Raw genomic sequence first — 15,893 nt, 5'->3', positions numbered from 1 at the left:
TCTCAAAATTTATCCACACATGACACATGTCCGTGACTGTCTCCAGCAAAAATTGACTGCTCCAACCTCCCACCTACCTATACATTTCGTGATGTTGATTTGTATATTTCCTCTCGGACGGCGATGTTTTTGCTCTCCTATTAATCGTCGTTGGCTTTCCACCACCGCAATTAATCGAAGAATCCGTCATTTGAGAGGTTCATTTTAGACGCTCGTGATCTTAATCCCTATAGTAAGTAATTTGTACGGTTTATTAATTGATGTGAACCTAATACTAATAGCCTATGGCATTGTCTACTTGTCGCTCTGATTGTCTCTCTCATCGTCGCTATGGGCTACTCGCCTATTGGGCTTGCAAGCACACGCTGACGTACTTTGCGCCATCAAGATCGGACGGTCCTCGATCATGACAAAGCCCCGTCAGCATATGCATCACATCGCACGGTCCTGATCGCGCCACCGCAGCACGTTCGTCATCGCCACGGTCCGTGCCTGGGCCCGGGCCTTCGCGGGCCCTGCAGCGAATCACCGTAGGTGGGGCCCAGCCCAGGACCAGGGAGATGACCACACGCCGCGCAGGATCGGACGGCCGCGATCTCGCGGGGACCGCCGCGTGTCCCGTGGGGGAGGGACTATATATGGGCCGGAAACGAGACGGCTTGCACTGCCTGTGCACTCGGCGCCCTCTCGTCGTATATCGGGGAAGGATCCGACGGCCCAGCGCGACGCCCGCGGTGTTCTCTCCCTCCCCACCTCGATCTCTCTCTCTCGCTTCGTGGCTCTTCTCTCCTGCGACTGCGAGAGGAATCTCCCACTCAGTCCCAGATTGTTTCTGTGCGGCGACAGCGTCGCTGCGTAGCTTCTGATATCTTTGCCGCCGCTGTGTTTGGCGCCATTGACGCAGCCGCATCCACTCCTCGACCAGACAAGGGAGGCCTTTCTCTCTGTGCTATCTCCAAAGGCTTCCGAGTCGATTCAGAGGCAGAGCTCGAAACCGAAAGGGCGGCGAAGGTGAAGCCGACCGGCGGGCTGCAAATTGCGCTCGTTCGCTCACCGGCGACGTGGAGGAGAAGGTAATGGTGGTGACGGCGACGCACGCAACCAGCTTGCTTGATGCTTCGTCTTATCTTTGCTTTGCTTTTTTTTTTTTTGTGTGTGTGTGTTGAGTTACACTTTTTCTATGTTTTGTTTTCTCGTCTTGCATGCCGTTTCTTACCCTGTTCTGTTCACCAGAAAGTCAAAGTCCGTTTATCTTGGTGTCAAAAATAAAAGGCCGTTTCTCCTTGCATCCCGCTCTCGCTTCTAGGCGTATACATATTTATTTTGGCACATTTTTGTCCGCATCATTTCAGGCGCCGGAGAGAGAGGAAGAGGAGGCGGAGCAACCCGGTCAGCGCGCGCGTAGGTGGTTTGGGTACGCACACTGTTTACACGGCGAGCAAACTCGGAGGAGAGAGAGAGCTACTCGGAGGAGAGAGAGAGCTGTGGCTAACGTAGCTATCTGGGGGCCGTCAGTTACCTGTAAGCATCATCTCATCACTCTCACTGTGCCTCTCATTTCTCTCTCCCTCTACAGCAACATTAATTAATTACTAGCTGATACTACTACTGTACAAAAGAAATTACTACCACCGGCCAAAAGAAAACACACACAATACCGTGTTTAAGGTTATCACGTCGTGTTTCTATTAAAAAAGCGCAAAAGATAATCAGCAAAAACCCTACCGGGCTCCACAATGCAGTCACTCGATAGCCGGTCGCTTTAGCCGGGGCCCATATTTTTCTCGGTAGGGATGGAGCAGGAGGAAAAAAAAATAAAGTCCAGGCAGTACGTTGATCTGGGGGAGGGCGTGGGGCCCCAGCTCCAGTGACTGTAGCTGATACACATCTGAGCGGCTCCCTGCCTCGTCCACCGAGCTGCTGCTGTTGGTGTCGTTTGGAGTCTTCCCCATACGCCCCTGCCTACCTCGCGTGGGTAGCTGCGCCTCATCTGCATGAACACTGTGCACAACACATACACAAACGGGCGGAGCTAGCTAGCCATAGCACACTGGTGGTTAATAAATTTCCATGTGCGCGTAAACATCAGAAGCTTCCCTGCCGCAATGTAGCTGACCGTATTTTACTACTACAACCTGCTTTTCAGTTTTGATTTACTAGTAGTATATGTGTGTGTGTCATGTGGCATGGCGATTAAAGAATCTCTGTGCCTGTGCCCGTCGATCGATCTGCTTTGCCCCGCGTAGCGTTTCTTCCACTGTGTTAGAGCAGCCTGCGAATGCATGCCATGCATGCAGGAGTAGCTGTGAACGACTGTGATGCTGCCATTGGCATGGGTCTTGCTTGCTTTGTTATGCTGGTGCTATACTTTTTTGTCGCTGCAGGCTCCAGTGCTCCACTGCACCAGCTAGCCAGCCAGCTTGCCCCGTTTTGACGCCGGTGGCGAATTGAAGCTCCAGAGTCCCTAGCTATAGCTATCTCTCGTACATACGCATGCTTGCATTGCTCTCTGTTGCTCAACGAGCCGGAAGGACAGCTCCTCCGACGCACACGCATGCGCACGTGTGCGTGGTCACGGACCGGCCGGATAGCTCTGTGCTCGCATAGTGTACCGGATGTTGTGTTCGCGTGCTTACATGTGAGATGCAAGGATGGCATGGCACGTCTGGTCCAAATGGTGTGTGGTACTAGAATGGCGTCACACACCGGCTTGGAAACCGCTTTACGTTATTACAGTACATTGTAGATTGTGGCTATGGCTAGAGGATACTAGAGTGATAGTGTCACTGTTGATACTTGATAGGAGTACGTACTTTCGGCGTGTATTTATTTTGGTCGTACATACGTGTGCGTGGATACACGAAATCTCGCACTCATTTAATTATCATGGAAATGTGTACTATACATGTACTAAGTGTACTATTGCCATGCGAACAACGACAAAGTTTGACCATCTCATGGATAGACATTCTATCACATGCATGCATGCAACTGTAGCCGTGGGCTGTAGTGTCTACATGACAGCATGTCTGATCAAACTTGATCTTTCGTTACAGCGGCTTCAATTCTGATAGATAGCCGTACTGTGGTAGTACTATATATGTAACGCTAATGCACACACTTTTGCAGTTCGATACACAAGGTGAGATTGTGGGGGGAGCGATTGACTACTGATTGATCCGTCTCGTCGTCGTCGATCGAGGAGAGGGAGGCAGATAGGGAGAGGGGGTCAGAGAAGATGCTGGCATGCATCGCGTGCTCCTCCAAGGAAGGCGGGGAGGACGGGTCCCGTGGCGCGGCCACGCCTCACGGCAGAGATGCCGTCAAGTCCCTCACCTCACAGGTACCCGTCTGTCCCTTCTTCTTCGTCTTGATCTAAACTTCTTCTCGTACATGCTACTCCTGGATCGAATTTACACCTGCTACTTTGCCATCAGTACTGCAGTATATAGAGTGTACTACTACATGCTACTAGCTCTGTCTGTATGAGGAAGAGATAGTAGTAGCAGCAGTTAATAGACGAGGGGGAGACCAGGGGTGGCAGCCAAGATGGACGACCACTGAGACTGTACAGTAGTATACCACTAGTGCTCTGTCTCTGCTTACCCATGTCACAAAAAAGAGAGAGAGAGAGAACAGTACTCTACTTACCAGCAATGCCCAGGAATTGCCCAAGCATGGCCGATCTGGGACGTATGCGCTGTGTTGCAACCTTGCAACTGAATTGAATTCGTTCGTCCGATTGGTTAGGTCACCCGCAGATCGATCAGCCGGTGTACGTTGGCAAAGAGTCCAAAGTCACGGTGGTTGAAAACTGACGAAGTAATGTGCGTGTGATAGAGACAAACTACTAGCAAAGCGTCCGTCGCCATTTCCTGGTACGGTGGCCGTGTACGTACTAGGTACTATTAAACGAGCAAGTTTCTGTAGCCATGACTGCCATTTATTTTGGCCCTTAGCCCCTTTACGGAATCATAGGATTACTAGTTCCGCCGCCCCACGCAATGCAGACACAGACGCAATCAATTGAGTACCTATACTCAGGTCATCTAACTCTCGATCGTCCTATGCAAACATACTCCAAAATGCTTTTAATTTCTAGCCGTACCTTCTCACAAGTTACAATGGATTGATATTGTTCATTTCTGCATATACAAGTATGCAACTTTATGACATTTTACGTTTTAAGAAAAGCCATTTTTAGTACTGATCATAGGCAATTAAACTAGTTTGGTATGTTGTCAGAGGTAGTACAAATCAACGAGCAGTGATCAGCATGATGTCCCTAGCTAAGACTATGTGTTTTCTCTGAAAAACCTATACCTACGTCGTCCAACTTTACAACAGTGATACAACTGCTGACTACAGTAGCTAGGAAATGTTGATGTTGAGCCATGCCCAAAAGTACGATGTGAATGACAGTGGTTCAATCGCCTCCCTTTAGCACTCAACGTCGATAAATTCTGGCGACATTCCTCGACAAAGCTGGTCAAGGGAGGATGAGTAGATGTGGTGGGAGAAAGAATTAAGGCCACTTTAATGTCTTTGCTGCTTGGATCCCCATCCCAGCCGGCCGGCCGGGCGCCACCACTCCTAAACTTTGGACAGTTTGCCACTTTGCCAACCACATCGTGGCTTGATTTTGTTCCCATGCTATGCACACACATTCCCCTTCTTTTCTCATTCGTTCATTCCCTTTGCCCTAAAGAGATGCCCATAAGGTAGATACAAGGTGCCCCTGTGGCTGCCTGCCTGATGGCTGGCTGGTGTCCACCCTTTTTCCCTTGTAGAAAGGCATGCTTTGGTGGTGTTTCTAAGGGGGTGTTTGGTTGAATACATGTCTTAGGTTGGCACGTCTCAAGGCCTATTCAGATTGTAATCAAAGTAAATCTTACTACCTCCGTTTTTTAATAGATGATGCCGTTGATTTTTTCTTACATGTTTGACCATTCGTCTTATTCAAAAATTTTATACAAATGTATAAGATATAAATCACACTTAAAGTAATATGAGTGATAAAACAACTCATAACAAAATAAATTATAATTACGTAATTTTTTTAATAAGACGAATGGTCAAACATGTAAGAAAAAATCAATGGCGTCATCTATTAAAAAACGGAGGAGTACTAAATTTTAGCATCGCTAAAATTTTAGCAAGTTGACAATATTGCCTTTAGCAAGATTTCTTATTTATTTATCAGAGTTTAGTAAGAAACTAAATAGATGTATATATTTGATAACTTTATAGAAAAAAAATACGATTTGAAATGGCATCAATATGAAACAAGCCCTTAAGCATGCCGTTGTTTCTTACAGAGAAGGAGCCAAGAATTTTAACCAATATAATTGTTCGATCTTCAAAATTCTCATGATATTTGAATGGATTTACAAAGGATTAATAAGGAGAGAAAAACCAAAGGTTCAGGCCGTAATTGTCCTAGATTTATCTCCGCCCTAGTTTCTTAGGTGGTCTTTGGTTCGTTCGTTGTGTCAGATTATATTTCCAGCCGCATAGTCCAACATCAAAACATTTGATTCCTTATCTACCTTGGTCATTGGTGTCGTCAGTATTCTGTTGACCATATGCCTTACCTAAGGTTAGGAATATGCCAAAGTTAGCCACGAACAAAACACAAAGTCTAAAACTAGGATCTGCCTTGCTTGCTGCAATGGAGATGGAATAAAGCCGGATACGAAGCGGGCCACGGTGCATTGGCACGCGACGCGAGCTATACACTCACGGATTAATTAGGCCCAGCCTGGGCCCCTGCACCTGCCGGCCGCCGGCCGCGGGCCACGCAAACGCGCGCAGCTCGTCTCGCGTATGGCTCGCGTCTTGCATCTGCGGGCTCGCGTCTCGTGTCTTTTTAAGCGAGCGCGCACGGCGCACGCAACGCATCATGCGTGCATGCATGCCATCCATGCGGTGGAGGGGTCATGCTGCATGTGCTGCGATCGAGCGAGCCAGCGAGCGGCCGGGCCGCGCGCGCCTTTGCGCGCGACGAGCTGTCATTATCGCCCGCACCGGTTACTATGTTGCTTTGAGCTTAGGCTGCGATAGATATGCAGCCATGAGGCATGCATGCCACGGTTCCTTGATTCAGACAAAAGGGTAAAGATTTCCCTCCTGTGTCGTGTGCAGTGTCACTAGCCAGTTAGTGTGGTCCTTAATTTGTACCAAGTATATTTGTGTGTTACTACTAGTTTTTTTTTTTTGTGACCTAGCTAGCAGCCAGTGGCCACTTTTGATTTAAACCTGTTTGTCATATGAGGTCATCGGTCAGCAGGCATCATTCTCGGTCTTCCCTAATTTAAAGGTCACACATATGGATACACATGTTTATGGATGTTCATGATTAAAAAACTATTTACTTTTGATCCAAGCAAGCTAAGTATTGACACATGTAAATGTATCACAGATATTATACGATGTGATAGCTACTTATGCCAGTAATTCCAGTGAGAGCTGATGCACATAACACTCGCGAAGTGATTCTCGCGTGACTGAGTGGTAGCTAACTAGGCTCCTACGATGCAATGTGTTGTCTCCAGCTCAAGGACATGGTGCTCAAGTTCTCCGGCTCCAACAAGCATCAGCACTACAAGGCGGCGACGGCCGGTAGCCCTTCGTTCAGGAGCAGGAGCTACCGCCGTCCGTACCCGGGCTTCATCGATGACTCCGCGTTCATGACGACGACCAGGCCTGGAGGTGAGGCCTACATGTACACGAGAGCGGCGCCGCCGCCGCCCGTCCGGGCCGCGTCGACGTCGATGGCGACATGGGACATGACCAGGAGCAAGTGCAACCGAGGTTGGCAGCAGGATGCCGGCAGGAGCCCCGGCGGCACGACGTGGATACAGAGCATCGAGGAGGAGGCCGGCGCCGACGACGTCACCGTCGTGGAGGATGCCGTGCCGAGGGAGTGGACGGCGCAGGTGGAGCCCGGCGTCCAGATCACCTTCGTCACGCTCCCCGGCGGTGGCAACGACCTCAAGCGCATCCGGTTCAGGTTCTGACACTGATCATATCTGCTCCATTTCCACGGTTGATTGTATTCTCTGCACGTATTGTGTGCGAGCGATTTGTCCAGAGTTAACTCTCACGCACGTGCGTGTTGGTGTGTGTAGCCGAGAGATTTTTAACAAGTGGGAGGCGCAGCGTTGGTGGGGCGAGAACTACGACCGCATCGTCGAGCTGTACAACGTGCAGACGTTCAGCGGCCGGCAGCAAGGCGTGTCCACTCCCACGTCCTCCGTCGACGACTCTGTTCTGGTCGGTACTACGCCCTTCAAAGATTTCACGGGCATTCTATGCTACCTCGAAATCATCACGTTGTTTTCATCTGCATGATCAATAATGCAACTCACTGAAAAATCTGGACCGTGCATGAATGCAGAGAGAATCATCGTTCTGCTCCAGGGGCGGATCGACCCGGGAGAGTCCGGTCGTGACGCCGGCGACGTCGTCGTCGCTGGCCAAAGAGCCGATCGCAAGGAGCATGTCGTGCAAGGCGATGGCGGCTTCGGCGTCTAATTACGCCGCGGCGGCGGCTTCCACAAGAGCGGCGTGCTACCCATCGGCGGCAGTGCCCGACCCGTCCGACCACGTGTGGGCGCACCACTTCAACATGCTCAACTCCGCTGCGGCCGGCCCGTCCGCGGCGGGCGGCGGCGTCCCATCGTTGTACGACCCGTCGCGGGGGACCACCTCGTCCCGCGACGAGGCCTCCGTGTCCATCAGCAACGCGAGCGACATGGAGGCGACCGAGTGGATCGAGCAGGACGAGCCGGGCGTCTGCCTCACTATCCGCGAGCTCGGCGACGGCACCCGCGAGCTCCGCCGCATCCGGTTCAGGTATACACTAATCACGCACGGATAGCCAAAACATCTTAGGTTTACCATGTCACCAACACAAATCTTTCAAATCTAACCAGAATTTCATGTATATACTCGCCTAGGGACTACTTTCTGATTGATCCATGCTTAATCGTACTTAATTGATTCTCTGCTTCTGCAGCCGCGAGAGGTTTGGTGAGGACAGGGCGAAGGTTTGGTGGGAGCACAACAGAGACAGAATACAAGCACAGTATCTGTAACAAGGCATACATCTATGCATGAGTCGAGCAGATCAAGAGAAAAAGGGAGATAGATTAGGGAGAGGTGATACCGCTGTTAGTTGCTGATCGGTTATCCTTGTTACAGTGCAAGGTAAAACAAAATAGTGAAAGTTGGTAGGGATAGGAGTGAAATGTATCTTTGATGCTGTGTCCCTCTTTGTGTAGACAACATATATAACGTGGTGATGTGTTCTCACCTGGTTGCTGCTTAAATTTTTCTTGTAACGCAAATCTTCATATTCGTTGGTTCAATTTATTCGTAAGCTTGTCAAATCCTTTACCGGATTTCTCCCTCCGTTCCTTTATACTCAGCTATGAAATCTGAGAGGAATTCTCTTTTACGTTGTGTAAACAAATGTCATAATGTCAGTCATTCGTTTTCATTTAAATCTGATCTTCATTTGGACTCCTTATCATTTTCCACTACATCTACCAACAAAATAGCGGGATTAAAAATCAAATTTTCATATTAAATCTCACTAACAATTCTCTCCTATAACCTCCCGATCTCCTTAGTCCAAGTTGCCAAACAAGCTGTACAATCCTCCACAAAAATAAATTCCTGTGGGCCGTACATGGGCCACACTAATAAACGCCACGTCGGTAAAATTTGTACTAGTTTACTGCGCTGAAGGTCTCTACACGGCCACACGAGCGGCCCAAATTATCTTAGCCCAAGAAAAACCACAACCGCTTGCGCCCAATTCCACCCACCCACCCTCCGAGTCCGACCCGACTCCACGTGCACTACCTTCCCCATCGCCGGAGTCCGGCGACCCCGCCGCTTGCCGGCCCCTCGACCGATGGATCGGCCGTCCACGTGATGGATCCCTCGCAGGAAGAGCCCGCGCCACAGGTCGCCGCGGCCGAAGGGGCGGAGCCGAGACGGCGGCGGCCGGGGGCCGCGGTCCGCGGCGCCCTCGGGGTGGCCGCCCCCTTCGCGGCGTCATTCCTCTTCTCCTTCGTCGTCGGGCTCGCGGGTCTCGTCCTTGGTAGTCTCTCCTCCACCGCGTCCGTCTCCATGCCTTCCACCTGCCGGATCCTTTCCACCGGTCAGTGGCCGTTCCTGTCTCTTCAGTCCTTTCCTGATTTAGTTCTATCGTTACAGTTCTAGAGCTAACTGATTTGTGCACGGACAGCACAGTTCTTGAATTATGACGAGGATAAACTATCTAGGCTGTATGAGAGAAGAGTTTAATGCGAATCTAAGCTCCATTCCGTTCTGTGATGTACATTTTAGCAAGCTTCTTACAAATGTAATAGTTATTTGTGACATGTTGCTGACTTACTATTCTAGAAACTTAGTTGTACTATTGTAGAGTGTTCATTGGCTATTGGTTTCTAGTATACTGGAGTTAGTGTTCTTGAATACTAATGTTTATGGATTATCTTTTTTTCTGTCTAGACCAACTTGAGTTGAATATGTGTGGACTGATCTAGCTTTGATGTGATTGTCGGCACATTTCAGGTGTTGATCTTAGGTCATCAAAAGTTTGTGAGCTCGGACTGTTGAACTATAGAGCTAAGCATGTATTTTACCCCTCGAGTAATAGAAAATTTCGATGCCATGATGACTACTATTGGGCTTCAGTCTTTGAGGTGAGAAATTGTGGTGTTATTTTTTTTAAAAAAAATATAATTTACTTTGTCATTGGCATATCTATAAGCACTTGATTGATGAAATGTTTCATTTGCCTGCTGCTTTTCTGCCACTCTGCTTGCACAACAATGCTTTAGAGTCTAACGTTAACTGTTACTAGTATGACTAATGAGGCTGATATCATGTTCAATGCCTCTAGATTTAACTTTATATGTTTTTAACTGATGCTTACAAATTATAGGTAATAGCTCAACTCCCAGTTATTGACAAACAGTTATAGCTTTTTTCTAGTTCTTAGTAGTTTATGCATAAATTAATTTGCAAAGACAACTTCCTTAGATTTGCATCGACTTGCAGCGTTGCACAGCCTGCTTATTACTGTCTGTCCATCGTTTAGCTTAGTATCAATATTTTTTTATCACCTTTTCAATTATTTATTACATATTTTAATAGATATTTTTATTTATTCAATTTGTTCTGCTTTTATGTTGCTGTAGGTTGAATACACAGAATATTTTTCTGGTCAGACATCTTATGCGGTGGCAGAGGCCCCAAAGGAGGCTCTTCCGCTGAATTGCCGGCCTGACTTTGGTGTTGCATGGTCAACAACATTGAAGTTCAAGGTAGTGTACTACTTAGCATCTTGTTCTCTGCTAGATGTAATATTTACCGATGCTTTTGTAGTTAAAATTTCCTCGTGGTTTTGGGGATCTTTAGGAATATTCATGCCTTTTACTCATTTCATGTTTAGTTGGAGGCACTAGTTCCTTTTCGACATTTCCTTTTCATCACCATTTTTTCATGTAGGTAAATGAATCGTATAGTTGCAGATACACATTGGGAAGTAGCAAGGCTGATATTTATTCAGATAGGCTGTTCAATTGCACCAGCGAAGAACCTTCAACAATTGAGATGCTCAAGAGGATATTTGTATTGTACGTATATTCGCTTCTAAAACATTCCCATATATGGACTGCATCAACATTGCATGTTGTTTTATCAACATTAGCTCCATCAGATGATGATAACCCAGATCTGCTTAATCTGCAGACTGCAGAATGGTGAATACTTGGAAGTTGGAACTAAATATCTTCCTTTTCAGACACATAATTTGCTTGCATATCTGCATTATTTATTTACAATGTTTTTGTTCTTCTGATGCTCATTGTATCTCCAATATGTCGGATTATGAAGGTTATCGAAGTCCTATATGTTGGAGGATTTCAATTCCATTGGAATGCTTGGATACGTAATGGCAGGGGTTGTGGCTGGTATTTTGAGTGCCTTACTCATCACTATCTTACTCAGAAGTCTCCGAGGACTAGTCCTTGCAGTTGTTGGGTCCAGTGTAAGCAAGCATAGCATCAGAGTGTTTGCCTGTCGGCTTAAGCGTGCCTGCCTTCTTGTAGCATATGTATCCGTTGTTGGCTGGATTACTTTGCAGTACAGCAAAATGATTGGATTGAAAGAACTTCTGTTAGATTATGAAATCATGGAGAGATTCTTGTAAACTATAGACGCTTGCGGCACTGTATATGATATCAGCCGATTCTGGTCCTTGAGGGAAGAAAATTTTCTTTATTTACATGTGTGCAGCCAGAAATGCTGCTGCCTTAACCATGCCGCGTGTTGCGGAGTATGAGGTCCCTTTTTGGGCTTAAAACTTAAAAGTCCTTTGAGCCGTCGAATCCTTTTTGTGGAGAAGCAATGGCTAGTAAGTTGTAACCTCTATCCAGTTCATATACTGGTAGTTTACAAGCGGGATTGATTGTTCCACTTAGATATTTTTTTCAGCTAATATTCTAAAAACTTTCCACACTTTACTGGGTTAATCATCATCATGTAATCCTGAGTTTAAATGGAACAATTATCTGCATTGAAATTAGTTAGAGCAGGTACAATAGCAGGCTATAAGCCAGCTGTAAACATATTTTAAGCAGATAAATAAGGAGAGAAGAGCAGCGGGCTATATATTTGTAGTCAGCTGTAGCACGGACTTCAAGACACAATGTGTATATGACAGGTGGGACCAGGTATTAATAGTGTAGTATGTAACTATTGTATAAATAAGCTATTAGATTGGCTATAGATGAATTGGAGCTAGTAGTTGGTTATACTATTAATCTTGCTCTTATCGATGCATAGGTAATAGTTGAACTAACTGCACCTATAATACCTTGTTCTTCTAGACTTGCTCGAAATTTAGGACTATCTTCAATTAAAAGTATGGTGTAACACCTTTTATGCAATAGTACTCCGTCGACCGAAAAAATATGGAAGAATACAATTTTTAGCTAAAATTTATCATAGTTTAATACGCCGAATTGACGGCCTAGTAAATCTATATCCCTTTAAAAGAAAAGAAATTAGAAATAAAGTAGTGATGGTAATAGTGAATTTGCTACTTCACCTACCGCATTGAAATTTTTGCAAGTTAACTCCTGAACTTTTTAATATTAAAAAGATCGAATCTAAATGGGTAGCTCCTAAAAAAATAAAAGTAGGATGAATATTCTCTATAGCAAAAGGTGAAAGTACATTAATACATTATTTTATCTGTAGCGAGCATGGACATTTAGATGGTTTCTAAAAATTATATAAAGTATTTTGTGTTTATCATGATTTTTTCTTAGGAAAACAACGCTTACTACACGTACTATTTTCAGAATGGGCTTTCTTTATAGAAGAAAAATAATCCATCCTTTCGGAGGATCGGTTGTGGTCGTTAGCGGGCATTGCTTTCTTTAGGGATTTGTTGGAAGTGTAGCGTGGCTTTGCCCTCTCCCGCTGATTGGAGTAGCGTTACCTGTCGTATGAGTTTTATTTTTCTTCCTTGGTTGTTTTTTTTCTCTCCTTGGTATAAGTTGGTCTAGCTAATTACATTGAGTAATATATTGACGTATAATCTTTTTCGAAAAAATTATAGAAAAATAATTTTGGAGCGGAAACTAGTCTCCGCAGGAACTCTTTGATTTCTGACGGACTCAACGCCTGCGGGCTGCAGCTTCTCCCTGCTATCCTCCTTCCCTTTTGATATCGGGTCGAACTTTCCAGGACCGGTGCTGCGCATGCAAGTGATCTTCTGGTTTACTAGATGTTCACATTTTCTCCTTTCCAGCCACGGCGAAATGTCAGTCCATCTTCGCCGGTTGACTAGCACCGGTCGCCAAACTTCAAGGAAACCGACGTGCAGGATTCTTTCGTTGCCATGTTGCCACTCACCCGTGCCACCATCGCGCAGCAGAATCCTTCAGCGGCAAACCAAGAAACGACATCCCGTTGAAAGGTCAGGTCAACCGTAATCCTCATCACGGCATCAGTGCATCACCTGAGGGCTGAGGCCGACCTGCTCTCCCGATCCCTCGCGAACTCCCCGGGAAGACGACGAAGACCAGTTACTTCTACAACGCAAATCGAACTATAGCCGCCCTGCTCTGTCCAGGAAGCAACGCGCCGGCGCGGGATGCTCCACTATAAAACGCACCCGCTAATCACATCGACCCGCCACACCACCTATCACAGCAACACAAGCCAACCACAAAGAATTCTCATTTCCCGTAACTTTTCTCAAGCCTTTTTGGCGCTCTGAGAATCATCACACGGAAGTCAAGCCTTTGTTGTTGTCGTGATTAGTTTAGTTTAGTCACCGAGATGAGCTCCCGAATGGCCGGAGCGACGCTGCTGCGCCACCTGGGCCCCCGCCTGTTCGCCGCCGAGCCTGTGTACTCCGGGCTCGCCGCGAGCGCCAGGGGCGTCATGCCCGCCGCCGCGAGGATTTTCCCCGCGCGGATGGCCAGCACCAGCAGCGCCGGCGCGGACGTCAAAGAAGGCGCAGCCGAGAAGCTGCCGGAGACGGCGGCAACGGCGGCGGCGGCGGCGACCGACCCGCAGAACAAGAAGGCCGTCGTGAGCTACTGGGGCATCCAGCCGCCGAAGCTCGTGAAGGAGGACGGCACGGAATGGAAGTGGCTCAGTTTTAGGGTAAGCGCTCATCAACCATTGATGTGTGCGCTTCTTTTTTGCACGGTGAATTCTCGATTTGATCGTGTTCATGATGTGTGTTTCTTTTGCATTGTGACACAGCCATGGGACACGTACACGTCGGACACGTCGATCGACGTGACGAAGCACCACGAGCCGAAGGGCCTCCCGGACAAGCTGGCGTACTGGACGGTGAGGTCGCTGGCGGTGCCCAGGGACCTCTTCTTCCAGCGGCGGCACGCGAGCCACGCGCTGCTGCTGGAGACGGTGGCCGGGGTGCCCGGGATGGTGGGCGGCATGCTGCTCCACCTGCGCTCCCTCCGTCGCTTCGAGCAGAGCGGCGGCTGGATCCGCGCGCTGCTGGAGGAGGCCGAGAACGAGCGGATGCACCTGATGACGTTCCTGGAGGTGATGCAGCCCCGGTGGTGGGAGCGCGCCCTCGTGCTCGCCGCGCAGGGCGTCTTCTTCAACGCCTACTTCGTCGGCTACCTCGTCTCCCCCAAGTTCGCGCACCGCTTCGTCGGCTACCTCGAGGAGGAGGCCGTGAGCTCGTACACCGAGTACCTCAAGGACCTCGAGGCCGGCAAGATCGAGAACACGCCGGCGCCGGCCATCGCCATCGACTACTGGCGCCTCCCCGCCGACGCCACGCTCAAGGACGTCGTCACCGTCATCCGCGCCGACGAGGCGCACCACCGCGACCTCAACCATTTCGCATCGGTACGCATATGCCAGCCTGAAAACAACCAATCTCGCCTGCTTATTTTTTGTCAACGGGTTTGAGCTAGCTAACCGATCGTGTTTCTCGTGTTGGTACATCACTCGTGCAGGACATCCAGCAACAGGGGATGAAGCTGAAGGATACGCCTGCGCCTATCGGGTATCACTGATCATCATTCATCAACGGGCGATGCCTGCTCAGTTCATCACCATTATTGCTACTACATGCGTATTTTACATCCTATCTGGGATAAACTTGTTCTGTGTATGTATGTAAATAAGCTAATGTTGTTTAATGCTATTGTCACTCCGTTTTATGCCTGTACCTTAGTACCTATATGCATGCTGAGATTATGCAAATTGTGAATAACAATATAGCAAGATTTTTTTTTTGGAGTAGAAGTATGTACGTGTTCATAATTACAGCAAGCAACACTTGTCAAGATGCTCTGCTGCTAACAAAGGAAGCATGGCCGTTGGCTGATCAAGTACGTTTTGCTGTTTTGGCATAACCATACGAGGCCCGTGCACACAACCAAGACCAAACATCCAGTCCAAATGTGTAAAGGCAAATGGAATCTCTTTTAGACAAGTTCAAATACTATTCACACTAAGCTTTTTTCTTTTTTTGGACTCTTGATTTCAATATGCCCTCAGAAAAAAATCACCAAAGAAGCACAAACACAATGGCTCACCTGCAATTCTATTCTATTGCCCACGTAATCCATCTGTCTTAGAAAAATCAACTCCTAACTTGAAAAATCAGTCAGGAGTTTTTTTTGAAGGAAGTAAGTGTAGAAAAATAATTTCTTTAAGCCCCTTTACATTTCTTAATTAAGGAGGTGCCATAAGTTAATATAATTTTAAATGTCAATTATTTTTTATTCCTCCCAATATTCCCTCTCCACTTCAGTAATAAAAAAGTTGGTGTGTTATCTTTAATCCTTTTTCTTTTAGCATTCATTATTATTGGCAGACGAAGACTGGACCGGCATATACCATATAGGCACCTCGCTGTGAAATGTTATCACCTATGGCTGAAAAATAATTAGCAGTAAATTTGAGCACCTGTGTTAAGCTTAGAACTTAAACGTGAGCACTTGGGTATGTAGGTTTTAGCATAGAGAATTTAACCAGCTATGCTAGTTCGCTATTTTTAATTTTCATACGCACTAAAAACATTTGCACATAGCTCAAAAGTCATTTACAGGCACACACGAAAGGTAGTCCAACTGAAGCAAAATTATTTGGCGACACTGGGAATATTTGCAAGATAACTTATAGGGGCAATTAAGTAAACGAAAATATGATACCTGCCGGGAACAAAAATAAATCAACAGTTACGCTTGATATTTCCTTTTGTGTCCATTATGCGCATACAAGCACTGGATTGTTATTTCCCTTGTGTGCGTTATATATTACGGGCGTATAAACACTTACTGAGCTGTCATGAGCGATAACACCAATGACAC

The 15,893-nt window shown here is 47.2% G+C and overlaps 3 protein-coding genes across 3 annotated transcripts; all 3 read left to right on the top strand.

The window, feature by feature from the left end:
• Positions 1-681: 681 nt before the first annotated feature.
• On the top strand, positions 682-8,427 carry LOC127769487 (putative protein Brevis radix-like 3). Its single transcript, XM_052295072.1, has 7 exons — positions 682-1,073; positions 1,353-1,521; positions 3,130-3,343; positions 6,555-7,012; positions 7,131-7,275; positions 7,400-7,857; positions 8,021-8,427. Exons 3-7 carry the CDS (start codon positions 3,239-3,241, stop codon positions 8,097-8,099), a joined length of 1,245 nt encoding a protein of 414 aa, XP_052151032.1. The 5' UTR covers positions 682-1,073; positions 1,353-1,521; positions 3,130-3,238; the 3' UTR covers positions 8,100-8,427.
• A 387-nt stretch (positions 8,428-8,814) lies between these two features.
• Positions 8,815-11,305, top strand: LOC127769353 (uncharacterized). The gene is made up of 5 exons (XM_052294903.1): positions 8,815-9,172; positions 9,589-9,719; positions 10,218-10,343; positions 10,528-10,655; positions 10,915-11,305. The coding sequence occupies exons 1-5, from the start codon at positions 8,944-8,946 to the stop codon at positions 11,228-11,230; spliced, it is 930 nt and encodes a 309-aa protein (XP_052150863.1). The 5' UTR covers positions 8,815-8,943; the 3' UTR covers positions 11,231-11,305.
• A 1,940-nt stretch (positions 11,306-13,245) lies between these two features.
• LOC127769352 (ubiquinol oxidase 1b, mitochondrial) lies at positions 13,246-15,013 on the top strand. The gene is made up of 3 exons (XM_052294902.1): positions 13,246-13,701; positions 13,804-14,421; positions 14,532-15,013. The coding sequence occupies exons 1-3, from the start codon at positions 13,372-13,374 to the stop codon at positions 14,589-14,591; spliced, it is 1,008 nt and encodes a 335-aa protein (XP_052150862.1). The 5' UTR covers positions 13,246-13,371; the 3' UTR covers positions 14,592-15,013.
• The last annotated feature ends 880 nt before the right edge of the window (positions 15,014-15,893 follow it).

This window comes from Oryza glaberrima, chromosome 4 (genome assembly GCF_000147395.1).
Source record: "Oryza glaberrima chromosome 4, OglaRS2, whole genome shotgun sequence".
Taxonomy (NCBI): Eukaryota; Viridiplantae; Streptophyta; class Magnoliopsida; order Poales; family Poaceae; genus Oryza; species Oryza glaberrima.
This window is presented reverse-complemented; position numbering and strand designations above follow the sequence as displayed.